The 24,131-nt window shown below is 34.7% G+C and overlaps 1 protein-coding gene across 7 annotated transcripts in view; it reads left to right on the top strand.

Annotated features, from left to right (window-relative positions):
• The window catches only part of DOCK7 (dedicator of cytokinesis 7), a 190,860-nt gene that overhangs the window by 87,326 nt on the left and 79,403 nt on the right, over positions 1-24,131 (top strand). For all 7 annotated transcript variants that reach the window (XM_033114069.1, XM_033114071.1, XM_033114073.1 and 4 more), the window contains exons 15-18: positions 12,172-12,289; positions 15,452-15,522; positions 19,082-19,220; positions 20,499-20,600. In XM_033114069.1, coding sequence (XP_032969960.1) covers positions 12,172-12,289; positions 15,452-15,522; positions 19,082-19,220; positions 20,499-20,600 — 430 coding nt within the window. The remainder of the gene's footprint in view (positions 1-12,171; positions 12,290-15,451; positions 15,523-19,081; positions 19,221-20,498; positions 20,601-24,131) is intronic.

Raw genomic sequence — 24,131 nt, 5'->3', positions numbered from 1 at the left:
TTATTTAATATATCAGTTATCATTTCAACCTGTAATCAGTATAAAAATGCTAATTAGATATTTTCTAATTTGTTTTCATGCTAATTCTTCCAAATATACACTAAGTCTTGTGTATATTTTGTACTTTCAGCATATCTCAATTAGAACAGGTACACATCAAGTGCTTGATAGTCTTACTAGACTATTTTATTGGACAGTGCAGATCCAGAAGACAAATGACCTTTGAAAAAATCATTTTATTTATCATACTTTTTTCATGTTTACTATTAATAAATGTTAAAGTTTTTTATGTTGAAAGTATTTATTGTGAAAACTCAGATATTTCAAAAGCCTGTAAAAAGTAAAAATACTGACTCTTCACTATTATTAACATTTTAGAGTCTATCATACCAGATCCCCTGGATGAGTAGTTAAACATAATTTTTAAAAACACAATGGGATTGTGTTACATATAGCTTATGTCATAATGTATAAAAAGTCAATTCAAGACATTAATATTTTAAAATTTATTTTCATATGAGTACATACAGATTTACCGTATTTTTTTATTTTTTATGAGAGCATATAGATTTGCCAACCTTTTATTATATGGATGCTCCTTAATTTAATGATTCACCATCAATGATCATTTAAATTGTTTTCAATTTTCTAATAGAAACTGTCATTATATGTGTGTATAAATATTCTCATATGATAAAATCTGTAGATGTTGACTTTCAAATTATTTCTCTTGTCAGATTATCCTTCAAAAGTTTTGTGCCTTTTATATCCCTACCAAAAAAACAAAACAAAACAAAACAACAACAACAAAAATATATATATATGTACATATATATGTACATATATCATATATATGTACATATATATGTACATATATATATGAGAGTTCCTCTTTTTCCATGAATTTTTACCAGTGCTTTGAATGAGAAAAACAAAAAAAGTATAAATAAATATAATAGGCAAATATATCTAGTTTATTTTGCTGACCATCTATTTTGCTCTCTTTGTGAAATACCTGAGTATTATGCCGTTCCCCCCTAACAAACTCCTCCCCCATTTTTGTTTGTCTTTTTCTGACTAATTTTAGGAATTATTTACATATTTTGGATATTATCTCTCTGTCTTATATGTAACAGTGTTTTTCTGATTCGTTGTTTGTCTTCCTCCTATTACCTGCTCTGTAGAGGCTTTCACATTTGTCTTGTATGATTTTTGTAGCTCATGCTTGTGTATTACAGAATTGTATACCTGAAACCTGTATAACTTTACTAATCGTCATCCCATTAAACTTTTAAAAAAATGCCTTCCTCACCTATAAAATACGATCTTTTTAAAGCTTTTCTAATACTTTTATGGTTTTATTTTTATTATTTAAGCCTTTGATTAATCTGGAATTTATTTTGAGGAGGGGCTAAAATACGAATTCAGCTTTTCCCCCTCAATGGCTAATTGGCTATCTCAGTACCTCTTTAATATACCATTGCTCTGCTGATTTGAAATTCCTCTGAAGGAGTATTAGAAATGCGAGTAAAGACTTGTTAGAGTTATGTGGGAATTTATTAGTAGACTTAGTCAAATGGAAAAGAATCTGGATTCACTTATGTGCCTTTCACTTTCAGAGACAAGTTGAATTTAAAATTGTATTGCTTATATTGGAAAGCAAGAATAGCTTATAGATAATGTTCAGTTAATTCCCATTTAACCAGGAATCCAAACTCCCGGAAGTGTTAAGTAACTGAATTTTTGTGTGCATTCTGTACTATTCATTCATTCATTCATTCATTCATTCATTCATTCAACATGAGGCACTGTTTTAGGCATTGGGAATATAGCAGTTAACTAGACAGATAAGGTCCTTGCTGTCATGGGCTCTATTAAAGGAGATATAAACAATACATAAATGATTGAGATAATTTAGGATTATCCTTAGAAGATTGTTTAAGAGTTGTAAATGGAGTAACAGAGTTATGTGATGGTGAGGGGAGGTAAAGTTAAGGCTTTCTGAAAGACGGGAAGAGGGCAGTCATGTTCATGTCCACAAAGCTAAGACAATAGTAATCCCAATGCAGCGATTCTGCGGGATGGGGGAAAGCATGATGTGTTTTGCTTTTCTGTGTATTTTGTGCGTCTATCCTACTTGTAAATTGCTCATTGAAATTTCTAGGAAGATTCTTTAGTCTCAAGTCCACTTGTTGACTCTAGTGACATTCTATGTTCTTATACTAATAGCGCTTATACTAAATTGTAATTATTTGCTTGTCTGATTCTCCCTTTAGACCATGAGTTCTGTGAAGTCAAGGACTTCAAGACTTTATTGCTATATTCTTAGTATCTAGCACATTACACACTTAGTAAATATTACAGTGAGGAATTATAAACATAATTAAGGGTCAATCTGTTATGTGCTTTGGATCCTCTTCCCTCCCCCCTTCTCAGGATTTTTTTTTTCATTAAAGGTTGTTGGGATAACAATTGTTAGTAAAGTTACATAGATTTCAGGTGTACAATTCTGTAATACATTATCTATATCTCACATGTGTTCACCAACCAGAGTCAGTTCTCTTTCCATCACCATACGTTAGACCCCGTTTACCCTCGTCTAGAGCCTCTCTCCCCCCTTACTCTCTGGTAACCCCTAAACTATTGTCTATGTCTATGAGTTTTTGTTCCTTCATTTGTCTTGGTCTTTTGTTGTTTTGAGTTTTACGTACCACATATCAGTGAAATGATAGTTCTCTGCTTTTTCTGTCTGACTTACTTCACTTAGCAGTATAATCTCAAGATCCATCCATGTTGTCACAAATGGTACTATTTTATCTTTTCTTACCGCCAAATAGTATTCCATTGTGTATATATTACCACAACTTCTTTATCTATTCATCTATATAAGGATATTTCAGTTGTTTTCATGTCTTGGCCACTGTAAGTAAAGCTGCAATGAACATTGGAGCACAGATACCTTTATGGATAAATGTTTTCAGAATTTTTGGGTAGATACCCAGGAGAGGGATTGCTGGGTCATACGGTATTTCTATTCTCAATTTTTTGAGGAACCTCCACGCACTGCCTTCCATAACGGCTGCACCAGTCTGCATTCCCACCAATGCAGGGTGTATGAGGGTTCCTTTTTCTCCACAGCCTCTCCAACACTTGTTACTATTTGTCTTGTTGATGATAGTCATTCTGACTGGGGTGAGGTGATATTTCATTGTGGTTTTTATTTGCATTTCTCTGATGATTAGTGATGTTGAGCATTTTTTCATATATCTATTTGCCATTTGTATGTCCTCTTTGAGAAATGTCTCTTCAGGTCCTCTACCTATTTTTCAATTGGTTTGTTTGTATTTTGTTGTTGAGTTGTATGAGTTCCTTGTATGTTTTGGATATTAGCCCCTTATAGGAGGTGCTATTTGCAAAAATCTTCTCCCATTCAGTTGGCTTCCTCTTTATTTTGTCGATGGTTTCTTTTGCTGTACAGAACGTTTTAAGTTTGATATAGTCCCATTCATTTATTTTAGCTTTTACTTCCCTTGTCTTTGGAGTCAAATTCATAAATTCTCTTTGAACCCAAGGTCCATAAGTTTAGTACTTATGTTTTCTTCTATGCAGTTTATTGTTTCAGGTCTTATGCTTAGATCTTTGATCCATTTTTAATTAATTTTGGTACATGGTGACAAATAGCAGTCCAGTTTCATTCTTTTGCACATGGCTTTCCAGTTCTCCCAGCACCATTTACTGAAGAGGCTGTCTTTTCTGTATTGTGTATTTTTGTTTCTTTCTCAAAAATTATCTGTCCATATTTATGTGGGTTTATTTCTGGGTTCTCAGTTCTATTCCATTGGTCCGTGTATCTGTTTATCTGCCAACACCATGCTATTTTGATTATTGTTGCCCTTTAGTACAAGCTAAAGTCAGGGAGTGTGATAACTCCAGCATTGTTCTTTTTTCTTAGGGTTGCTTTGGCTTTTCGGGGTCCTTTGTGGTTCCAAACAAATCTGATGATTTTTTGTTCTATTTTTTTAAAAAATGCCATTGGGATTTTTATAGGGATTGCATTAAGTCTGTGTATTAATAGCTTTGGGTAATACGGCCATTTAAATTATGTTGATTTTTCCAATCCATGAGCATGGAATATCTCTCCATTTCTTTGTGTCTTCTTCAGTTTCTTCAATTTCTTTGTGTCATTCTTTCTTCAAAAATGTCTTATAGTTTTCAGTGTGTAGGTCTTTCACATCCTTGGTTAAGTTTATTCCTAGGTATTTTATTTTTATTGCAATTGCAAAAGGAATTTTTTTTTATTTCTTTTTCTGAGATTTCATTGTTAGTATATAGGTATACAATGGACTTTTGTACATTGATTTTGTAGCCAGCAACTTTACTGTATTCGTTTATTGTTTTTAATAGCTTTTTGGTGGAGTCTTTATGGTTTTCTATATATAGCATCATGTCATCTGCAGAGAGTGACAATGTAACTTCTTCATTCCCAATTTGAATGCCTTTTATTTCTTTCTCTTGCCTGGTTGCTCTGGCGAGGACTTACAACACTATGTTGAAAAGCAGAGGTGATAGGGGACAGCCCGTCATGTTCCTGAACACAGAGAAAGGGCTTCAGTTTTTCACCGTTAATTATGAGATTAGCTGAGGGTTTGTCATATATGGCCTTTATTATGTTAATGTGTTTTCCTTCTATACCTATTTTAGTAAGTGTTTTAATCATAAATGGATGTTGTATCTTGTCAAACGCTTTTTCTGTATCGATTGTTATAATCATATGATTTTTGTCCTTTATTTTGTTTATGTGATGTATCACATTGCTGGATTTGCGTATGTTGAACCATCCTCATGCCCCTAGGATAAATCCCAATTGGTCATGATGAATAATCTTTTCAACTTATTGTTGCATTCGATTTGCTAGAATTTTGTTTAGGAGTTTTGCATCTGTATTCATCAGAGATATTGGTCTGTAGTTTTCTTTTTTTGTGATATCCTTACCAGGTTTTGGTATCAGGGTAATGTTGGCGTCATAAAATGAGTTAGGGAGTGTTGTCTCTTCTTCAATTTTTTGGAAGCTTTTGAGTAGGACACGTATTAGATACTCTTTGAAGGTTTGGTAGAATTCACTAGTGAAGCCATCTGGTCCCGGACTTTTGCTTTTGGTCAGGTTTCAGATGACTGATTCAATTTCCTTACTGGTGTTCGGTATATTTAGATTTTCCAATTCTTCATGATTCAGCCTAGGGAGGCTATATGTTTCTAAGAAATTGTCCATTTTTTCTAGGTTATTGAATTTGGTGGCATATAGTCCTTCATACTATTCTTGGATGATCCTTTGTATCTCTGTGGCATCCGTGATAACTTTCCCTTTTTTATTTCTGATTTTATTAGCGTCTTTTCTCTTTTTATCTTAGTGAGTCTAGCCAAGGGTTTGTCAATTTTATTAATCTTTTCAAAGAACCAGCTCTTTGTCGCATCAATTTTTTCTATTGTCTTTTTGTTCTATATTTGATTTAGCTCTGCTCTGATTTTTATTATTTCCTTTCTTCTGCTGACCTTGGGTATCATTTGTTCTTCTTTTTCTAGTTCTTTAAGGTGTAACTGGGAGATTATTTATCTGGGATTTTCTTGTTTCTTGAGATAGGCCTGTAATGGTACAAATTTCCCACTTAAAATTCCTTTCACTGCATCCCACAAATTTTGGTAGGATGTATTTTAGTTCTCTTTTGTTTCTATGTACCTTTTGATCTCTCCTCTTATTTCTTCTTTGACCCGGTCATTCCTTAAAAGTATGTTGTTTAATTTCCACATATTTGTGGTTTTTCCTGCTTTTTTTAGCAGTTGATATACAATTTCAAAGCCTTGTGATCATAGAATATGCTTGATCTGATTTCAATCTTCTTAAATTTGCTGAGGGTAATTTTATGTCCCAATATATGTATGGTCTATCCTTGAGAATGTTCTGTGTACACTAGGAAAAAATGTATAGTCTGATGTTCTAGGATGAAGTGATCTATGAATGTCAATTATGTCCATTTAATCTAATGTGTCATTTAGAGCTGCTATTTCTTTATTTTCTATTTGGATGATCTTTCCATAACTGTCAATGATGTATTTAGGTCCCCTACTGTAATTGTGTTTTGGTCAGTTTCTCCCTTTAGTTCTGTTAGTAGTTGCTTGGTATATTTTGGTGCTTCCTCATTGGAGGCATAAATATTGATGACTGTCACGTCTTCTTGTTGTGTAGTCCCCCTTATCATTATGAAATGTCCATCTTTGTCTCTTGTTACCTTTTTCACCCTGAAGTCTGTTTCATCTAATATCAGTATGGCTACACCTGATTTTCTCTGGATACCACATGCTTGGACTGTCAATTTCCACCCTTTCACTTTGAGTCTATGCTTGTCCTTGTAGCCGAGATGTGTCTCTTAGCGACAGCACATGGTTGGGTTTAGTTTTTTTTATCCAATCTGCTACTCTGTGCCTTTTTATTGGTGAATTCAGTCCATTTACATTTAGGGGGATTATTGATATGTGAGGATTTACTATCATTCTGTCTTTGATTTTCTGGTAAGACTGTATCTCCATTGTTTCTTTGTCTTTTGTTGTCTATTATTTCTGTGTGGTGGTATTCTATGATTTTTCCTTCTCTCTCTTCTTTTACTATGTTATATATTTCAGTTCTGGATTTTTTTTGAGTGGTTACCATTAAGTTTATGTAAAAGAAAGTCTCATATTTAAAGTATTCCATTTTCTTCAGCATGCTTACTTTCTCCATTCCAATTTTCCAGTTCAGGCGTTTACTCTCCCCCCTTTTATGTTTTTGTTGTCACAAATTATCCCTGTTTATACTGGTCGAATAGCCTCGTTCAGTATTTCTTGTAGTGCAGGTCATGTGTTAGAAAATTCCCTCAGCTTCTGTCTGTCTGGAAAGGTGTTTATTCCTTCTTCTTATCTAAAGGATATCTTTGCTGGATATATTATTCTTGGCTCATAATTTCTGTCTTTCAATAGTTTGAATATTTGATTCTACTCTGTCCTGGCTTGTAGAGTCACTGCTGAAAAATCTTATGATAATCTAATGGGCTTTCCTTTGTAGGTTACCGTCTTCTTTTCCCTGACTTCCTTAAGGATTCTTTCTTTGTCGTTTACTTTTGATAGCTTCAATACAACGTGCCTTGGAGAATGCCTGTTGGGGCTGAGGTAATTAGGCGTTCTATTTGTTTCTTGGATTCGAGGATCCAGTTCTTTCCACAAGTTTGGGAAGTTCTCATCAACTATTTGTTTGAATATATTCTCTGTGTTCCCTTCTCTCTTCTCCTTCTGATATGCCCATTATTCTTATATTGCTCTTTCTGATGGAGTCAGAAAGTTCTTGTAGAATTCTTTCATTTCTTTTAAGTCTCAAGTCTCTTTCTTCTTCCATCCATGTCATTTCCAGATTTCTGTCTTAGTTGTCACTGATTCTTTCCTCCGTCTGGTCAACTCTACTTCCTAAGCTGGCTATTTCATTCTTCATCTCTTTTATTGAGTTCTTAAGCTCCAGAAATTCTATTTGGTTCTTTTTTAAAATTTCAATCTCTTTGGTAGAATGTTCATTTTGTTCTTTGATTGTGTTTCTGAGTTCATTAAATTGCCCGTCTGTATTTTCTTGCATCTCGTTGAGTTTTTTGAGAACTGCAATCTTGAATCCTTTGTCATTTAAGTCCCGTATTTCCATGTCTTTAAGTTCATTTTCTGGAGACTTTTCATTTTCTTCCTGAGCTGTCCTCTTACCTTGGTTATTCATGGCAATTAGTGATTTATTATTTGTCTTCTTAGACCTCAACAGGTGTGGGTTCTACAACAGGTTAATAGAAAGAGGTCTTTCTTTTGTTTTCCAATAGGTGTTGGTAGAATGTTTTATTTTCTTTCCAACTGTAGCCTTTTATTCTCTCTCACACTGTAGTGTTATATTTTCTCAGCACTATTCTGGCTTCTTACACAATGGAGGGATTCCCTGGAAGGCGGGTTTCTCCTTTGTGAACAGTTTGCCCGGGTCATAGGGCACCGTGTCCATGTGGGGATGCGGAGAGCTTCTGAAGTTCCAAAGCTCTTCCTGCACCAGATTCAGAGCCCATGTGTTTCAGAAGCTCTGTTTACTCCTGCAGAGATCTGCCCAGATAGGTGGGAACAGGGGTAGGGTTGGCTGTGAGAGGTGGCCCAGAGCAATGGCGGCGACCACCACCACAGCCAGTCCTGCTTCCATGGCTCCCTCCTCTATGCTGGAACTAGTTGGGCTGTGAATCTGTGTCTGCGGACCACAGTTCTCAGAACTGCAAATATTCTGTTCTTTTGATCTGACACTGCTACTGTTCCGCTTCTAGCACCGGCCAGGTGGGGGCGGGGCGAGCTCTGGGAGGGTTGAGAGGGGGCGGCTAGTCTCAGTGCCTAAGGCTTCCGTTCTCTGCAGCAGTGAGGGCTTAAACCACCGTTTTCAGCCTTCTTCCCTCAGTCTTTGCTCCAAGGTCTCTGCCGTGAGCGTTGGGTTCAGCCGTGTTATGTGCTGTCCCCTCAGCCCTGTGGGCCATAAGCGGAGCCCTAGCAGTCCCGAGTTCTTCCCTCTCCCGCAGCTGCAATAGCTCCGGGATGCAGCGAGCTCGGAGCACTGAGCTAGGTCTGCGTCCAGTGCCCATGAGACTCTGTCTCCGCGCTTCACCCTTCCCTCCTCCCCCATTCGCACAATTTGCCCATCTTTAGATGATTTCAGTAGTGTGCCTCTCTCTTCGTCTTGCCTCTCTGCTGTGCAGGGAGTTCTTTGTGGAGTTATAGTTGTTCAATTTGTTGTAAATTCTATGGAAGATTTCAAGAGGCTCACCTCATGCTGCCATTTTTATGACGTCCTTTTCAGGATTTTTACATTCTTGTTCTGTATATACAAACTGTGTGTCAAATGGATTCTTTTCATTAGGATTTAATGAAACTCAAACTTTTCCTACCTTAAAAAACTCCCCAAATCCCCATATACTGTCTCCAACTATTGCATTATCTTTCTACCCTTCACAGCTACACTTGTTAGAATTTCACTTGTTTATTTCATTTTCTTATCTCCTATGTGCTCTTGAACCTACTTTATCTGTTTTCAGCCTGAAATTTATCAGTGACATTCATGTTGCTAAATCCAAAAGTTTTCAGTTCTTACCTCATTTGGCCCCTGAATAGCATTTGACTGTTAAACTATTTAATTCTTATATTTCTTTCCTTGGCTTCCATGTCACTACCCACTCATGGTTTTTCCTTCTACTTCTCTGTGAATACCTTCTCAGTCTTCATTGCAGGCTCATCCTCCTCTGGCTGACCACAGAATCTTGCAGTTCCTTCAGACTTCATTCTTGGAATAATACACATGAGTAACTAAGTGACATTCTAATTCTCTCATAGTTGATGTCCTTGAGAATGATTCTCAGCATGGGAAAAATGACATATAGATGTAAGATTGAAAGTTTAATGAAAAGCTTATAGTCTTGAATTTGAATTTGAAATAACAATATGAACTCAGGATGTATTTCATTTTGTTAGCATTTCCCCTAATTTTTCTACTTAAATAACCTGGAAACAATAACTAACCCACAATGAGAGACCGGACTGTGGTTTGGAAAACATTTCCCATTCGAAAAACACAGTCCTTGGAGAAATGGCTAATTCCAGGTCTGGGGAGAAACTGTACAAGAAGAACCTGGAATATCTTGTCATACAGATAGCAAGAAGCCATGAAAGACTGTTATGACTGACTCAAAAGGACTTGGGAGTCGGTTGAATTGGCTTTTTCATTTGCCAAAGATGGAACAATTCGAACACCAATAAAGGCGAATAAAGATAATAACTGCAATGTATTGAAATCCACTCATAGTTTGTTCATGAATTTATAAGTGATGTTAAAAAAGAGACTTAGTTGATCCCTTTAGAGGATTGTTATACATCACGATTATTTTGAAAACTGGCAAGTATGGAAAAGAATCAAAGCATTTATTCTTGCCTCTTATTCATGGCTCACTGGCTAAGCAAATAGTAGACAAGGAAAAGTGCTCTTCATAGAGATATTCCAGCTACTAAATAAAGAAGGAATGATAGAATATTACCTTTTGGCAACCCTTACTGAGTTAATGGATTTAAGCATTGATCACGATTGTCTACTAATTGTGCAAAGAGAGAAACAACAGCCAAACGTTTTCCTCCTGATAGGACACAATACAATTTTTGAAGTGATCTGGCCAAAAAATTCGAACCTAAGTATGACCACGGCTCTAGATACAAGTCTCACTTTATAGAAAACACAGAGGAACATGTTAAATGTCACTACATGGATGTAATCAATGCAATCTAGCCTCTGGAAAAATCTACACAAAAATAATCCAGTTCTTCAAAAAGTATATTGCAAAAGTAGAAGATGAAAAGACTTCCCACAGTCTGCTAAGTACCTATTTCTTCCTCCCATACACTCGTATAGCTTTTGCATACCTCTCATTACACTACGTTGTTTTGAAATGACCTGTTTATAGTCATTTCCGTCCCAGTAGATCTTATGTTGTTCCTCAAGACCAGAGGATGGCTTCTTAATCTTCATTTATTTCCCTGGTTTGCAACACAGTGACATTTGGTTCACAGTCAATGAGTATCTCCTGTACAGATTTTATTTGATGACTTCAGTGGTCAGTCGGTCATTGTCATCTTGATCTTTAGTTCTTTGATTAGGATCATAACCTTTCCATACTTGACTTTTGCACTTTTGACTATTTTGAGTACAACTGACTTCTCCATTTCTTTAGTGACTTTCAGATGTATGCTTTTTGTCATACACACCCATCCTCTCAAGAGGAAACTACTTTATTGCTTTTTCTAATAATAAGATCATATAGTCTCACTGTAAAAAAATCCAAACAAAAGAATAAAAAGAAACTAGAGCCATCACTATTAATCACTATGAATATTTCAAAAATATCCTTTGAGCCATTCTTTTCCCCCTCCCCCAATTCCATAAATAGGGTAATGCCACTATACATCCTGCTCTGGAACCTACTTTTTTTCATCCAACATGCTGGGTATCTCTTTCTACATGAATAAATACTGCTGTATATTGTCATTTGGGGGACTACATAACATTCCTTCTGTTAATATCTTATTAATCTAGTACTGATGAGCATTATATTTCTTTTTAATTATTTGTAATTATTTCCTATTATGAAAATGTTGTAGTGAATTTCTTTGAACACACCCATTTGTACATGTGTACAGTTTTCTCTTAGACTAGAGGTGGATTTCTTGGGTCCAAAGGGTGTGTTCATTTAAAATGTCTGCATTGCCCTACCGCCCTTCCAGAAAATTTAGACCTATTTTCATTGTCCTAGCAGTTGATTAACAAGGTTTTATTATACTTGAAGTTTTGTTTGTCAGCTCTAAGCACTAGTCTTAAGGTAAAGTAACTCTTATTCTTTTTTTTTTTCTTTAGCTCTTTCTTTTGGTAAATTATTTCTCCTCTGTGTTGAATTATTTCTTGAATTAGTTCTCTGTGTTGGTAGCAGGGACTATTAAAGATGTGTAAGGTGCAAGATCATAAACTGGACATGAAGTCAAATGGAGAGTAATCTGTGATTGTCTCATAGTAACTACCTAATACTGTTATACCTGCCATATTATCAGACATGTTTCTGAACAATAATGTGGAATATTATACTTCTTAAATCCTTGACCACATTTATACAAAAGCTGCATTTATAAGTGTCATCCTATTTTCATCTGCTTGGAGGAACTAAGATAATATTAGAACTGTCTTTTAATTTCTTACTGATGTTTCAGTCCATACTCATTTATTTCCCAAAAGCCTCTTGCAGAGAAATAAACATGTGTTTGGAAGTCTGACTGATCTGTATTCTGATTTCAGCTTTGCCACTTACTTGGTTGTATGTGATAATCACTTAACTTTTTCTGGGCCTCAATTCATCTGCAAAACTGGGGTATATTGGTGTTATCTGTTTGAATGATTACTCTAAGGGAGTAAATAAAACTGCAAAATACTTAACGTAGTGGCCAGCAAATATTAATAATTAGTATTTGTTCATCTATCTCTTTTGTGGCCTAATAGATGATACATAGTGTTTCTAAGATATGTATTCACTATTATGTATACTATTGCCTTCACAGAAATCTTCTCTACGTATATCCTCAGAGTCTCAATTTTGCCAATCGTCAAGGTTCTGCCAGAAATATAACAGTGAAAGTCCAGTTTATGTATGGGGAGGATTCGAGCAATGCCATGCCGGTAAGAAATGTTCTTTACTTTTCCTATCTTCAGATATGTCCAAATAGACATTTTTTGTGCTATCACTTGGTTGGCAGCTCTACACTGGAAATTAATGTGATCTTGTAAACCACAATTTCTAACTACATTACTTCCTGTACTGATAGTAATAAGTTACTTGAAGTCTTATTTATTGAGGATTTGGTATATGCTAGGCACTCCCAGAGATACAAAGATGAATAAGACTTGTAATCTGGAGGGTATTATACAAATACATAAAATTCTAAAATAGTGACTTTCAAAATAGGGTCAGATCAGAATTAACCTAGGGTGCTCTAACAAAGCATAGGTACTTTTTCTCTACGTTGGCACCTATGATTCTAATTCCCCTGTTTTAGAATGAAAGGCCAAGTAAGGGAGGTGAAATGTAGTGGGTTATGTATAGTTTGAAAATTCTCCCCACATGTTTCTAATATGTATAGTTCTTCCATCTTTGTTGAGAAACTCTGGCAATAGTTCTCAACCTTATCTGCATTTTACACTTAACCTGGGCAGCTTTTAAATATACCAGTGCCCAGACTGAATGTCATTCCAATTCAATTGTAATCTCTAGAAGTGGGAACCAGAAAGGTATCAGTAGTTTTAAATCTCAAGGGATTACATTTTGTAGACCAATATTGAGAACCAAGGTATTTGCTAATTATTAGAAGATGGTATAGGGGAAACAAAGGCATAGGCAGAGGTAGGAGAGAGACTGCCTTAAAGACGATTAAGATGTTAATAGCAATAGGTCTAGATGGTGGGGGAAGGAAAGCAATTCAAGTTGGAGAATATCCTTCAACAGCGGTGCAGTGCTGAGTTGCCAGTGAGCCAGAGCAATGGAAGATAAGTCAGAAATAGTAGACTGAGGCCAGATGGGAGATTCGTGACGTCCCAAATTGTGATTTAGGATTTGTGGGATACTAATAAACGCAAGTTCCATGAGAGTAGATTTTTGGCCCAATTTGAAGTTAGTAACACATGGAATAGGAGCACAACTGTCACTGTAGATGTTCAACCTCTGACAACCCTCATGGCATGAAAATGAGCAAAGAATAGGTGCATTGTTAAGTTTTATTTTAACCTTCTTTGTCATTCATTTGAGTTAAGTTCTGATTTTCTACATACTAGGAAAGTTGTATATTTTCTACTGTTGCCTCAGTTTCACCAGCATTTATAGATTTTGACAGCAGCAAGCACAAATTATTCATCTTTGTATTCTTCTATGGCAGCTATTTCAGATCCTTGCAAAAAATAAATGTTGAATAAATATTTGTTGAATAAATGTAGAATTTATTTTTGAGGTTTGAATTAGCATCTCATGCACTTTAGTAGTTCACCATTTCTGCTGAAGGAATGAATGTACTATCATAGTTGATGAAAAGATACTGGATTGTGAAAATAGATGCTTTGTTATACATGAATTGCAATATGAATTTGAGTTTATGACAGATGTAGTATATGTAAAATAATGTGTTTTATTCGTTGCCTAACAAGCTCTTCTTCCTTGTCTCAGTATATATATGGCCCCAGCTGCACCCAACCACATTGGCAATCAGACTACTCCCTCTGGTGCTACCATAGCATCTTCTCACTTCTTTGATGGGCCTTATCACTTTATGGTTATATGGTTATTCCTTCAGCTGGTCCACTAGACTGTGAGCTCCTTGAGGGCAGGGACCATGTCTCATTACCTATATTTTGATGCCTATCGTAGCACTTGGCATATAATTGATGCTCAGTCCATGTTGATGAATAATTAAAAATACATGTCAAATGGTCAAAAAAGGATCACCTTCCACTTATATCATTCATGTTATGAAAATAAATGAGTTACTTTGTGAAAAATGATAGTTTTTCATAGGGAAAAAAATACTACATTCCTCTATTTGTGTATTATTGATCATGTGAAAAATATAATGCTTTTATGTTTATGTGAGTGGCTGGTTTGAAGTGTATAAACATAGACACATTTTGCTTGTTTTTTTTTTTAAATAAAGACTATTCAAAAGGGGTCCTAAGATAGTTGTTTGATCATATAATGTTGATATGATAAAATAATAAGTGTCATAATTCTGGCACTGGAACATTTTATAAACACATAATAAGGTATTCTTAGCAAACTGATGAAATTAGAGTAATCTAGGAGAATCATAATTATTACATTTTTACATACCCTTAAGATAAAAGGACCTCTTGAGATGTTGCAAAAAGAGACAAAATACCTGTTAATATGTATTTTTTTATTTTATTTTGGGATGGTGCCAATTAATCCCTTTGTATAAGAAATAAACTTTGAGTTGTTTTACCAGTTGTGTTAATGGAAGTGTGATGACATGTCCACATACCTATTCTTGCATACGTAGAGATGACTGGCCAAATGTAAGAGTTTAATCTATGGCTAGATAACATTGCAAGCCTAACTGTCTAACACAGGAATCATAATTATGACTTTGACATCATTAAGTCATTAATCAGCTACCTTAATTAACCACAGCTTGCGGTTAGAATTCAAGAGGCAAATACACAAGACTGAATTATTTTACCTCTAACCCTTTTTAATGTGGTGGATTTTTTTTTTTAAAAACACATAATGTAAGAATATAAAATGAAGCTCTTCCTCCATTGTGGAATAGCTTGCAGGGAGTACTGGAAGCACAGGATACAAAGCTTGACCTAAAATGCGATTTTAAAATACTATTTATAAATAACATCTATTTGACTTTCAGAATGACTACTGTTTCTGGGGAGAACCCACTAATTTGTATAGTAGATATATGCCACCATTCTAGGACCATATTTCTTATATAAATTTCCAAAGTATGTGCCACATCCAGATTTTAAAATGAATTCTTCAATTTCTTTTTTTAAAAAAGGAAAGAAATGTATCTTACTGCCCAATAGATATAAATATAGTGGATAGAAACTTTTTGAATGTTTGAATGTCAGCTGGGTCTATAGTTGAAAAAAATTTAGAATTAAGCAATTGAACTTATTAATGATTGTTAGTAGGCACATTGTTCTTCATTGGGCTGATTTTGCCCGTTGTTCTCAAATAGTTATTAAATCAGCAAATTCTTACATAGATATGAAACATCCAGCATTTATTACAACAAAGTTTCAACATGCTGTTATTTGTTACAGGTAATCTTTGGTAAATCTAGCTGTTCAGAATTTTCAAAGGAAGCCTATACAGCCGTAGTATATCATAACAGGTACTGAATTCAAATATTTCTTTCAAAGTTACTCACTTCTCAGTGGCATTGTTAGCACTCACTTTAGTGTGTTTACTGAATGCTTTGCTGCACTGAATGTGCAAATTCAAGACATCAGTTATAATTTTCAACCTGTAGATGCGCATTTTCCATAGACATCTCAAATTATAAGACTTTATACACAAAACATCCTTTCTATCAAATTCTCTGATCCTTTCATTTTTATTATATTGTAATTGGTTACCATTGTGGCTTCTGTTTCTTTGGTTAGCTTTCCCTGTTATATTCCCCTAACACTTTGTAGTTTTGCTTAACTCTTTACTAAGCTTGAACCCCTTAGTCAGTTAAATTGGTGGTATTCTTAATATCTAATAATCTTTTGACTTAGTCCCTTTCCATTTTACTTCTTTGAGAAATGATTAACTTTGGATAACCTTTAATTTCTGCTTTTGTTCTTTCTTTTTTAAATGAATACTGTTGGAGAAAAAATATCACAAAATTGTACCAATATGATGGGACTACACTAATTGATTTTATTTTATTTTGTCTTCTTTTGGCCCCACCACTCTTTGGTAATCTTTTTGTCATAACTTTTTTACCCTTTCTCTCATTTGGCAGTAGCTATTTTAAGCCTTTCTCCCCGCTTCCTCTAGCACCTACTTCTTTTCTCGTTGCTTTAGTTTTGCTGTCCCAGTTTATTAAGTTGATTGAGACCATCCAACTTGAGATCCATCAACTTCTGTACTCTTCACCTCAAATTATCTTTGTACTGATCTGCCTTTCCTTCTGTTTCAAAGGTAGTAATAGCCCTGCTCAATGTGAATCTTCATCTCTGCTCTCAGTCTTATCCAGCTCCTTCCAGAATATAACTCTGTCAGTTATCCCTTCTCTTGCATCATCGGTTTTCTGTTTCATTGGCTCCATCTGTTATTGTGAAAAAGAAACTTAAGTTTCCTATTCTTAAAAACAAAAGTATTTCTACAGTGCTGTTGTGTAGCATGGTTTTTCCTTTCCGTCCTTAGAATTTTCTTCTTTCTTACCTTTATTTATGGCTCTCTCTCAATTTCCTTCTCTCTCTTTGAATACCTTTTTTCTTCTGTAGTAATTATTCTAATTTTTATTTTTCTTTTAAGTATAGACATTCCATACAAAACACTAAGGTTTTGCCCTTAACCCACTTTTTGTATAATATTCTCTTCCTAAATAATCTTATATGTATTTCTCACAATTACATTCAATGAAAATGCTACTACTTTTACTTTCATGTGGATTGTTCACAACTCTTATTTTCAGTCATTACCTTATTTTTGAGGTACAGACGTGTATTTCAGTGACGTGTTGGCATATTCATTTGGGTTCCCTGCTGCCTTCTCAATTTCCATGTGTTTATTCCTGGCCTTCTTCCGGACCCTATTCTGTCTGACTGTTTATTTTAATTAATGGTAACATTTTCCCAGTTACTCTGACTCAAAATTTAAGACATTTTTGCCTTCCTTCTTTTTTCCTCTAATAGCCAATCATCTTTTTACATCTTGATGATTTTCTTTCAGCCTCATTACCAAGCATATTCTGTGCTGTCCTGTTTCTGGGCCTTTCTTGGATCTTTTCTTCTATTATAATCCCTCTACTTATTTAACTTTTACTCATTCTTTAAGGCCCATAATACATATATCCTCCTAAATACAACTCCCTGATCTAAATTTTCAAGTAATCTGTTCAACGCTGTTCTTTAAGCACTTAACCTTCTATGCCCTATACCAGAGGTTGGCAGACTTTTTCCACAAAGGGCCATTAAAGTTGCCAATGAATCAGCATGGCTGTCTTCCAATACAGTTTATTTATTGACACTGAAATTAGAATTTTATTTGATATTTCAAGTGAAATATTATTCTTTTGATTTTTTCCAACCGTTTGAAAATATAAAAACCGTTCTTAATTTGTAGTCTGTACAAAACCAGGCAGTAGACTGGATTTGGCCTGTGGACCATAGTTTGCCAATCCCTGCTTTATAGCATAGCTATTGTTATATGTGTGATTTATTTATATTTCTACTAAATTAAATATTTTTGAGAGTAAGTATTTTTTATGTTCATCTTTAAAACTACCACAAAAGTAATATAATGCTTAGCGTAAAGGTGGGCAATTCACTTGTTGATGAGTAACTGGTAGATGTTTAATTTTCCATAACAGTCGTCACATAATATGATTTGAGGCAAAAAATGAACTAAAACAATACCAGGAAAGATACTGATAAAGAAGGTAGTAAGTTCTAAGTTTCTCAGTTTGTGCCTAAGTCTTTATTTTTGTTGTTCTCAGCATTAGTAGAATTTAAATGACACTATTGTGTAACATTGGTAGTAAATTAAACTTTCTCATAATTCAGTGGTGACTAGTGAGATTAGTAATAAGATGTATGGCATCTTTGTTCACTAAAGTTACCAAATTCTCAGGTAGCTAGCGTGAATATCTTTCTTGTGCATATTAAAAGCCTCCTTCCATTTACAATTTTTGTGACCAAACCTATAACCATTAGCGTTTTTGAGCCTTATTTGAGATGGAAGAATATTTGACCAATTAGCATCAGGGAAAAAACCTTAAATGGTGGGACAGCCTTCACTTGAAAAGTTGTTGGAGTTGTATGGTTTGGATGCATTTTCGTTGAATATAACTCTGAGAGATACTAATTGACTATGGAAGGTTGGGATACTAAGGTTCTATCCCTTTTAAGTCTGTGGCATAAATAGCAGCCAGGCTTTCCTATAAAAATATTCCTGGGGACCACTCTCAATGGATATTGAGATGCAAATGCCATTGGTTTGATCTAATATGATATTTGTTGTATTCTTATAGTAGCTGGAAGTACTTCTAAACTGTGGGATAAATGTAATTTGTGGATGTTCCCTGATGTCTTTCTTTTCTTTGACCTGTTAGTCGATACACTAATTTATATTTTGGTAACATTATTTATTTCTTTAGCAATGGTATAGTTGATATAAGGCGTTTCATAGAGAGCCCAACTTGATACTCAGTTGTTTAAAAATACCTTTTTTGTTTCTTTTTTTCACAAAAGGATAATGCAAGTTACTTTTAATTTGAAGCTGTACTCCTATAATAGTAAAACATTTTTCCATGGTATGGTTTTAAAATATACACTTATAAAAATTCATATTATTTTTTTCTATGTAATGTGTGTTAGAATTGGTTTATAAATATAGAAAGCCTTGTTTTAGTCTCCTCTTTTATACAGTTTCCAAACTAATGAAGACCTCAGCATCAAGGTGGTGATTACTAATGAATACCCAAAAAGTAGGATTACTCAGCCCATGAATAAAAATGGGACGAGAAATTTCAGAAACAGTGGTAGCTCCCTCGTCTGGAAGTAGGAGTTAGTTACTTAGAGTTTGGGAATAAAGAAAATATTTGGACTGGAAGAAAAATTAAGCATGAATCCTGAAATTAATTTAAAAATTACTCAAATATACAAGTGCAATAATTATTTATTTTTAACAGTTTATTGACTATTGATCTGTTTTGTTTTTGTTTTGTGTTTCGTATGAAGGTCTCCTGATTTTCATGAAGAAATCAAGGTTAAACTCCCTGCTACTTTAACTGACCATCATCACTTGCTTTTTACTTTTTATCATGTTAGTTGTCAACAAAAGCAAAATACTCCTCTTGAAACTCCTGTTGGATATACAGTAAGTATATTTTTGTTAAATATTTAGCTCTTTGATCTTAAAAAAACAATTGCAATATTTAATATATAGTTGATATATATATATTTTAAATCTGATTCCACAGATTGATTAGCAAGAGTCAAGAAAATGCTCATTGATGTAACTAACTTGTGTAAAGACTTAGGTGTTGTTCCCGATTATTGTGTGTTTACCCACTGCTACAGCATAAATATGATAGTTTTAATGTTCTTCAGAAGAAAATTGTTTAAATGTAAAATGATTAAAAGAGACCCTTGGCAATGAAATACATACTTTTTTTTTAAATTGGGGACTATTGGGGAACAGTGTGTTTTTCCAGGGCCCATCAGCTCCCAGTCAAGTCTCTGTCCCTCTATCTAGCTGTGGAGGGCGCAGCTCACTGGCCCATGTGGGAATCAAACCGGTGACCTTGGTGTTATGAGCGCCGCGCTCTAATCACTGGGACAACCGGCTGCGCACCCGCAACTCAGCTCCAAGCTCAAGCTGCTGTTTTCTTTCCTTTTTTAAAATTTTTGTTGGGGAATATTGGGGAACAGAGTGTTTCTCCAGGGCCTATCAGCTCCAAGTCGATGTCCTTCAATCTAGTTGTGGAGGGCGCAGCTCACTGGTCCATGTGAATCGAAATGGCAACCCTGTTGTTCAGAGCTCGTGCTCTAACCAACTGAGCCATCCAGCCGCCCCCATACATTTTTGTTTTAACTAATGGCAACTAAAACCCTTGAATTTTTGAAAGTCATGATTGAATTGCAAAGGTATACCTAAGGTGAAGGACATCATAATGCAGAAAAATCATGTCTCCACCCAAAAATCAACATTTGATTTGGTTTTTTGTCTCTTGTAGTTTGTGACATGAATTTTGCTAAATGTAAGAAAATAAATTTATGTTCATACTTTTAAATTTTGTTTTCAACATTCATGTCTAATCAAATCTTTCCATATTTACATTGGTGTACTTTGTTTAAAATTGATACACTTTGTGACTCCCAACTTTCTACTCTCATTCCCTGGGCTAATAAGGACCTCCTAGAGATTTATATATTGCATAGTTACTAATAATAATGTTTTGGGATCATTCTTAATAAAATATTGTCAGGGAAACTTTAGAGGAATTATAAGGCATATAATTAGGTAATTAAATCTGCTTGGTGTTTGGGGATGAGACAAATGTGGCTCATATCAAGTTCTTAAAACAGATTTTCTAAGTAATTACTTATGTAACAAACATATTTAAATGAATATTGTTTCCTTTTTATTTAAAAGTGGATACCAATGCTTCAGAATGGGCGATTAAAGACTGGGCAGTTTTGCCTACCGGTCTCCCTGGAAAAACCACCACAGGCTTATTCTGTACTCTCTCCTGAGGTCAGTATCTCTCACGTCCATATTCTCCAGATTGAATGAAATGGGTTTTTCATTACAAAGGTGTTTTTCTCAAACAAGACCTTGGTATTCTGTCTATAAGTACGTAGATAATGAAGTAGTAATAATATTTTCTCCTATAATTAAAGTTACCCTACAAGATACTTAAAAGCTTTTATGGTATTTTTAAAAATATAAGTATATTCATTTTTAAATCAAAATAACACATGTGAAATATAAACTCAAAGAAAAGATCAATTTGGAGAATTTTTATGTTGTAACGTGATAAGCTTCTTTAAGTAAATGAGTATCTCTTTCTTTTAGCAGACAGCATTTCACTAACAGGGTAGAGGGAGGAGAGCAGATATAAATTAATTTTTTAGAATCTTTGGGAATTGATCGTATATGTGAAAATAATGTAGTTATGAACAAGAGACATTAGCAGCTTTGGTGATGACATGTAACTTGAAAGAAACAAACAAAAGCGCTGGAAAAATCTCAATCAAGAATTAGTAGCCACTGTTCAAAAACCAGAGTGTTTTTTGAGAGAACTATTACATGATTATTATTAATGTCTCTTAATGCTTTGACCATAACTGTTTGTAAACATTAATCCGAAATATGTAATGCGAATGCTGTCCTGGTGGCATTTATTTTCAGAACTCGAAAAGTATTCATAAATTTGTATTGGTTTTTGTTTTTTTTTTAAAGGCAGTATAACGCTACTGCTCTGACTTTGTCACCATTCTCTGTCACCCACTCTGCCCTAGCCATATAGCACATACCTTTGCTGGTCCCCACGCATGAAATGCACATTTCCACCTTAGGTCCTTTGTACTTATGTTATGTGAACTATACATAACATTTATTATCTTAACAAGTGTGCAGTTCTGTGGCATTAAGTATATTTGCATTGTTTTGACAACTAGCTTCTAAAAATAACTTTTTAGTTGATATATATATATATATATATATATATATATGCCTAAAGAATACATTTTTTTACTTTATTTTACAGATTTAACAAAAAGTTAGTTATTATGCTATATATAATCCTTTGGGACTTGCTTTTTGCATTCAGGTTCATATTACCAAAATTGAGTGTTTCTTAGAGCTTCTTTCAAACTTTTTCCTGCCACTGGGCCTGTGAATTTTCCTGATCTTCACATGGCTGGATTCTTTTCATTATCTAAATTGTAGCTCCTCAGAGAGGCCTTGCCTTACTTCATGAATTTCCAACTCTTCCCTTCTCCATACTGATGATATATTCTATCCTTTTTAATTCAATTTTATTTGCTTAATACATACCATTATTTGAAATTATCTTTTTTTTCCTTGTTTTTCTCTATCCCCGCTAAACGGTTGGTAAGCTCCCTGAGAGCAGACCTTATGTTTACCATGAAACCCCAGTATCTAGAAAACTATGTAGACTTCAGTAAATATTTGTTGTATGGATTAAATAGAAAAAATAATCACAGAATTATTGGTATTAGCTAAAAATGAAACATGGAAATTACCTGGATATCGACCAAGAATTTAATGTTTAATTAAATTTTTGTACATCCATACAATGGTACAGTAGCTGAGAAGAGTTATATAGATTTAAATATCCCAGTAGGATATTTATGATAAAAACAAACAATATAGTGGCAACCAAATTCAGTATGTAGGTATATATTAGTAATTGTGTAGGAGATAGTTTGGGTGAACATACAATGTGATTTATAGATGATGTAATACAGAATTGTGCACCTGAAATCTATGTAACTTTACTAACAATTGTCACCCCAATAGACTTTAATTTAAAAAAAAAAAAACATGAAAAAAAAAAGCAGATAGTTTGGAAAATATACACCAAAAATAGCAAAGTTAATGCTCGAAGAGTGTGGGATTGTGAAAGTTTTTGTTGTTGCTTTTTAAACCTCATACTTTTGGAAGGCAGCATAGAATAATTTTGAGGGTTTCACTCTTGGCTCCACCACTTACAGTTGTGTAACCTTGGGTAAGTTTCTTAATCTCTCTGCTATGGATTGAATTATACTCCCCCCCCCACCCCAGTTTATATGTTGAAACCCTAACCCCCAGGTGTGATAGATAGTATTTGGAGATTTGACCTCTGGGAGGTAATTAGGTTTAGATGAGGTTATGAGGGTGGGGCCTCACGATGGAATTAGTTATAAGAAGAGACACCAGAGAGCTTGTTCTCTGTCGTGAGGACACAGTGAGACAACGGCCACCTGCAAGCTAGGAAGAGGATCTCACCGCTAACCATGTTGGTACCTTGATCTTGGACTTCCAGTTGCCAGACTGTGAGAAAATAAATTTCTGTTGTTTAAGCCGCCTAGCATGTAGTATTTTATAATAGCATCCGGAGCTGACTAAGATATTCTCTCTGTGCCTGAATTTTCTCATCTGTAATTGAGGAGAATAATTGATGCTTATAATAAAGGGTTATGTTGATGATTGAATGACATAATAGTATGCAGAGCCTTTAGAATGGTGCCAGGCATATAAAAAATGTTCAAGTAGCGTATGCTACTATTATGTCATTTCTATTACCACATTGCTTGTTATAATATTTTAAGACAGCAGTTCTTATTTTAATAAGCATCAAAATTACCTGAACGGTTTGTTGTAACACCAATTATTGAACCTTATCCCTAGAGTTTCCAATGCAATAGATCTGGGCTTGGGCTTGATTTTCTACATTTCTAGCAAGTGCCCAGATGATGTTTATGTTGCTCAGATCAAACCTTGAGAACCATTATTTTTAAAGAAGTATGTGTTCACCTTTTACTTGTGTATCCTCTATTAGTTTTATAACTGGAAACAGTGTTTTTGGATTGAAAGAGCTACTACTGTTTCTTTCTTTGAGTACCATGTTTCCACAAAAATAAGACTGGGTCTTACGTTTTTGCTCCAAAAGACTCATTAGGGCTTATGTTCAGGGGATATCATCCTGAAAAATCATGCTAGGGCTTATTTTCGGGGAAACACGGTAGTTTTAATTAACTAGCTTAAAAAAAAAAAATGTTTCCAAACCTGTTATTTGCCTCAGTAGAGATATTGCATTTCTTACCTATTTATGTTGAATATTGTAACAGGAAACTGACTTTATTTGGTTTTCTTTTCTACCCATAAAAATATGAAACAGTGGAAAAGAAATACCTCTTTTAATTTTTTAACTTTTAATTTTTTTGCCAAGACTTTGTGGTTTTTTTCATTTGTTTCACGGATATTCATAATTGCTTGTTGAAGTTATTTTTTACGATGGCTGCTTTGAAGTCCTGTCACATCTGCTCAACATCTGTGTCATGTTAGTAATGGTATCTGTTAGCTTTTTCTCGTTTAAGTTGAGGTTTTCCTGGTTCTTGGTATGATGGTAATTCTTTATTATATCCTGAACGCTTTGGATATCATGACTTTAGATCTTCTTTAAGTCTCCTGTTTTAGCAGTGGGGCGTGCAGCTATTGCCAGGTGGAGGTAAAGGCCCACACTCCTCACTCTGCTTTCGGTTGGGATGGGGGCTCGTT

This window comes from Rhinolophus ferrumequinum, chromosome 9 (assembly GCF_004115265.2).
Source record: "Rhinolophus ferrumequinum isolate MPI-CBG mRhiFer1 chromosome 9, mRhiFer1_v1.p, whole genome shotgun sequence".
Lineage (NCBI taxonomy): Eukaryota > Metazoa > Chordata > Mammalia > Chiroptera > Rhinolophidae > Rhinolophus > Rhinolophus ferrumequinum.
Note: the sequence above shows the minus strand (reverse complement) of the source record. Positions and strands in the feature narration are given on the sequence as shown.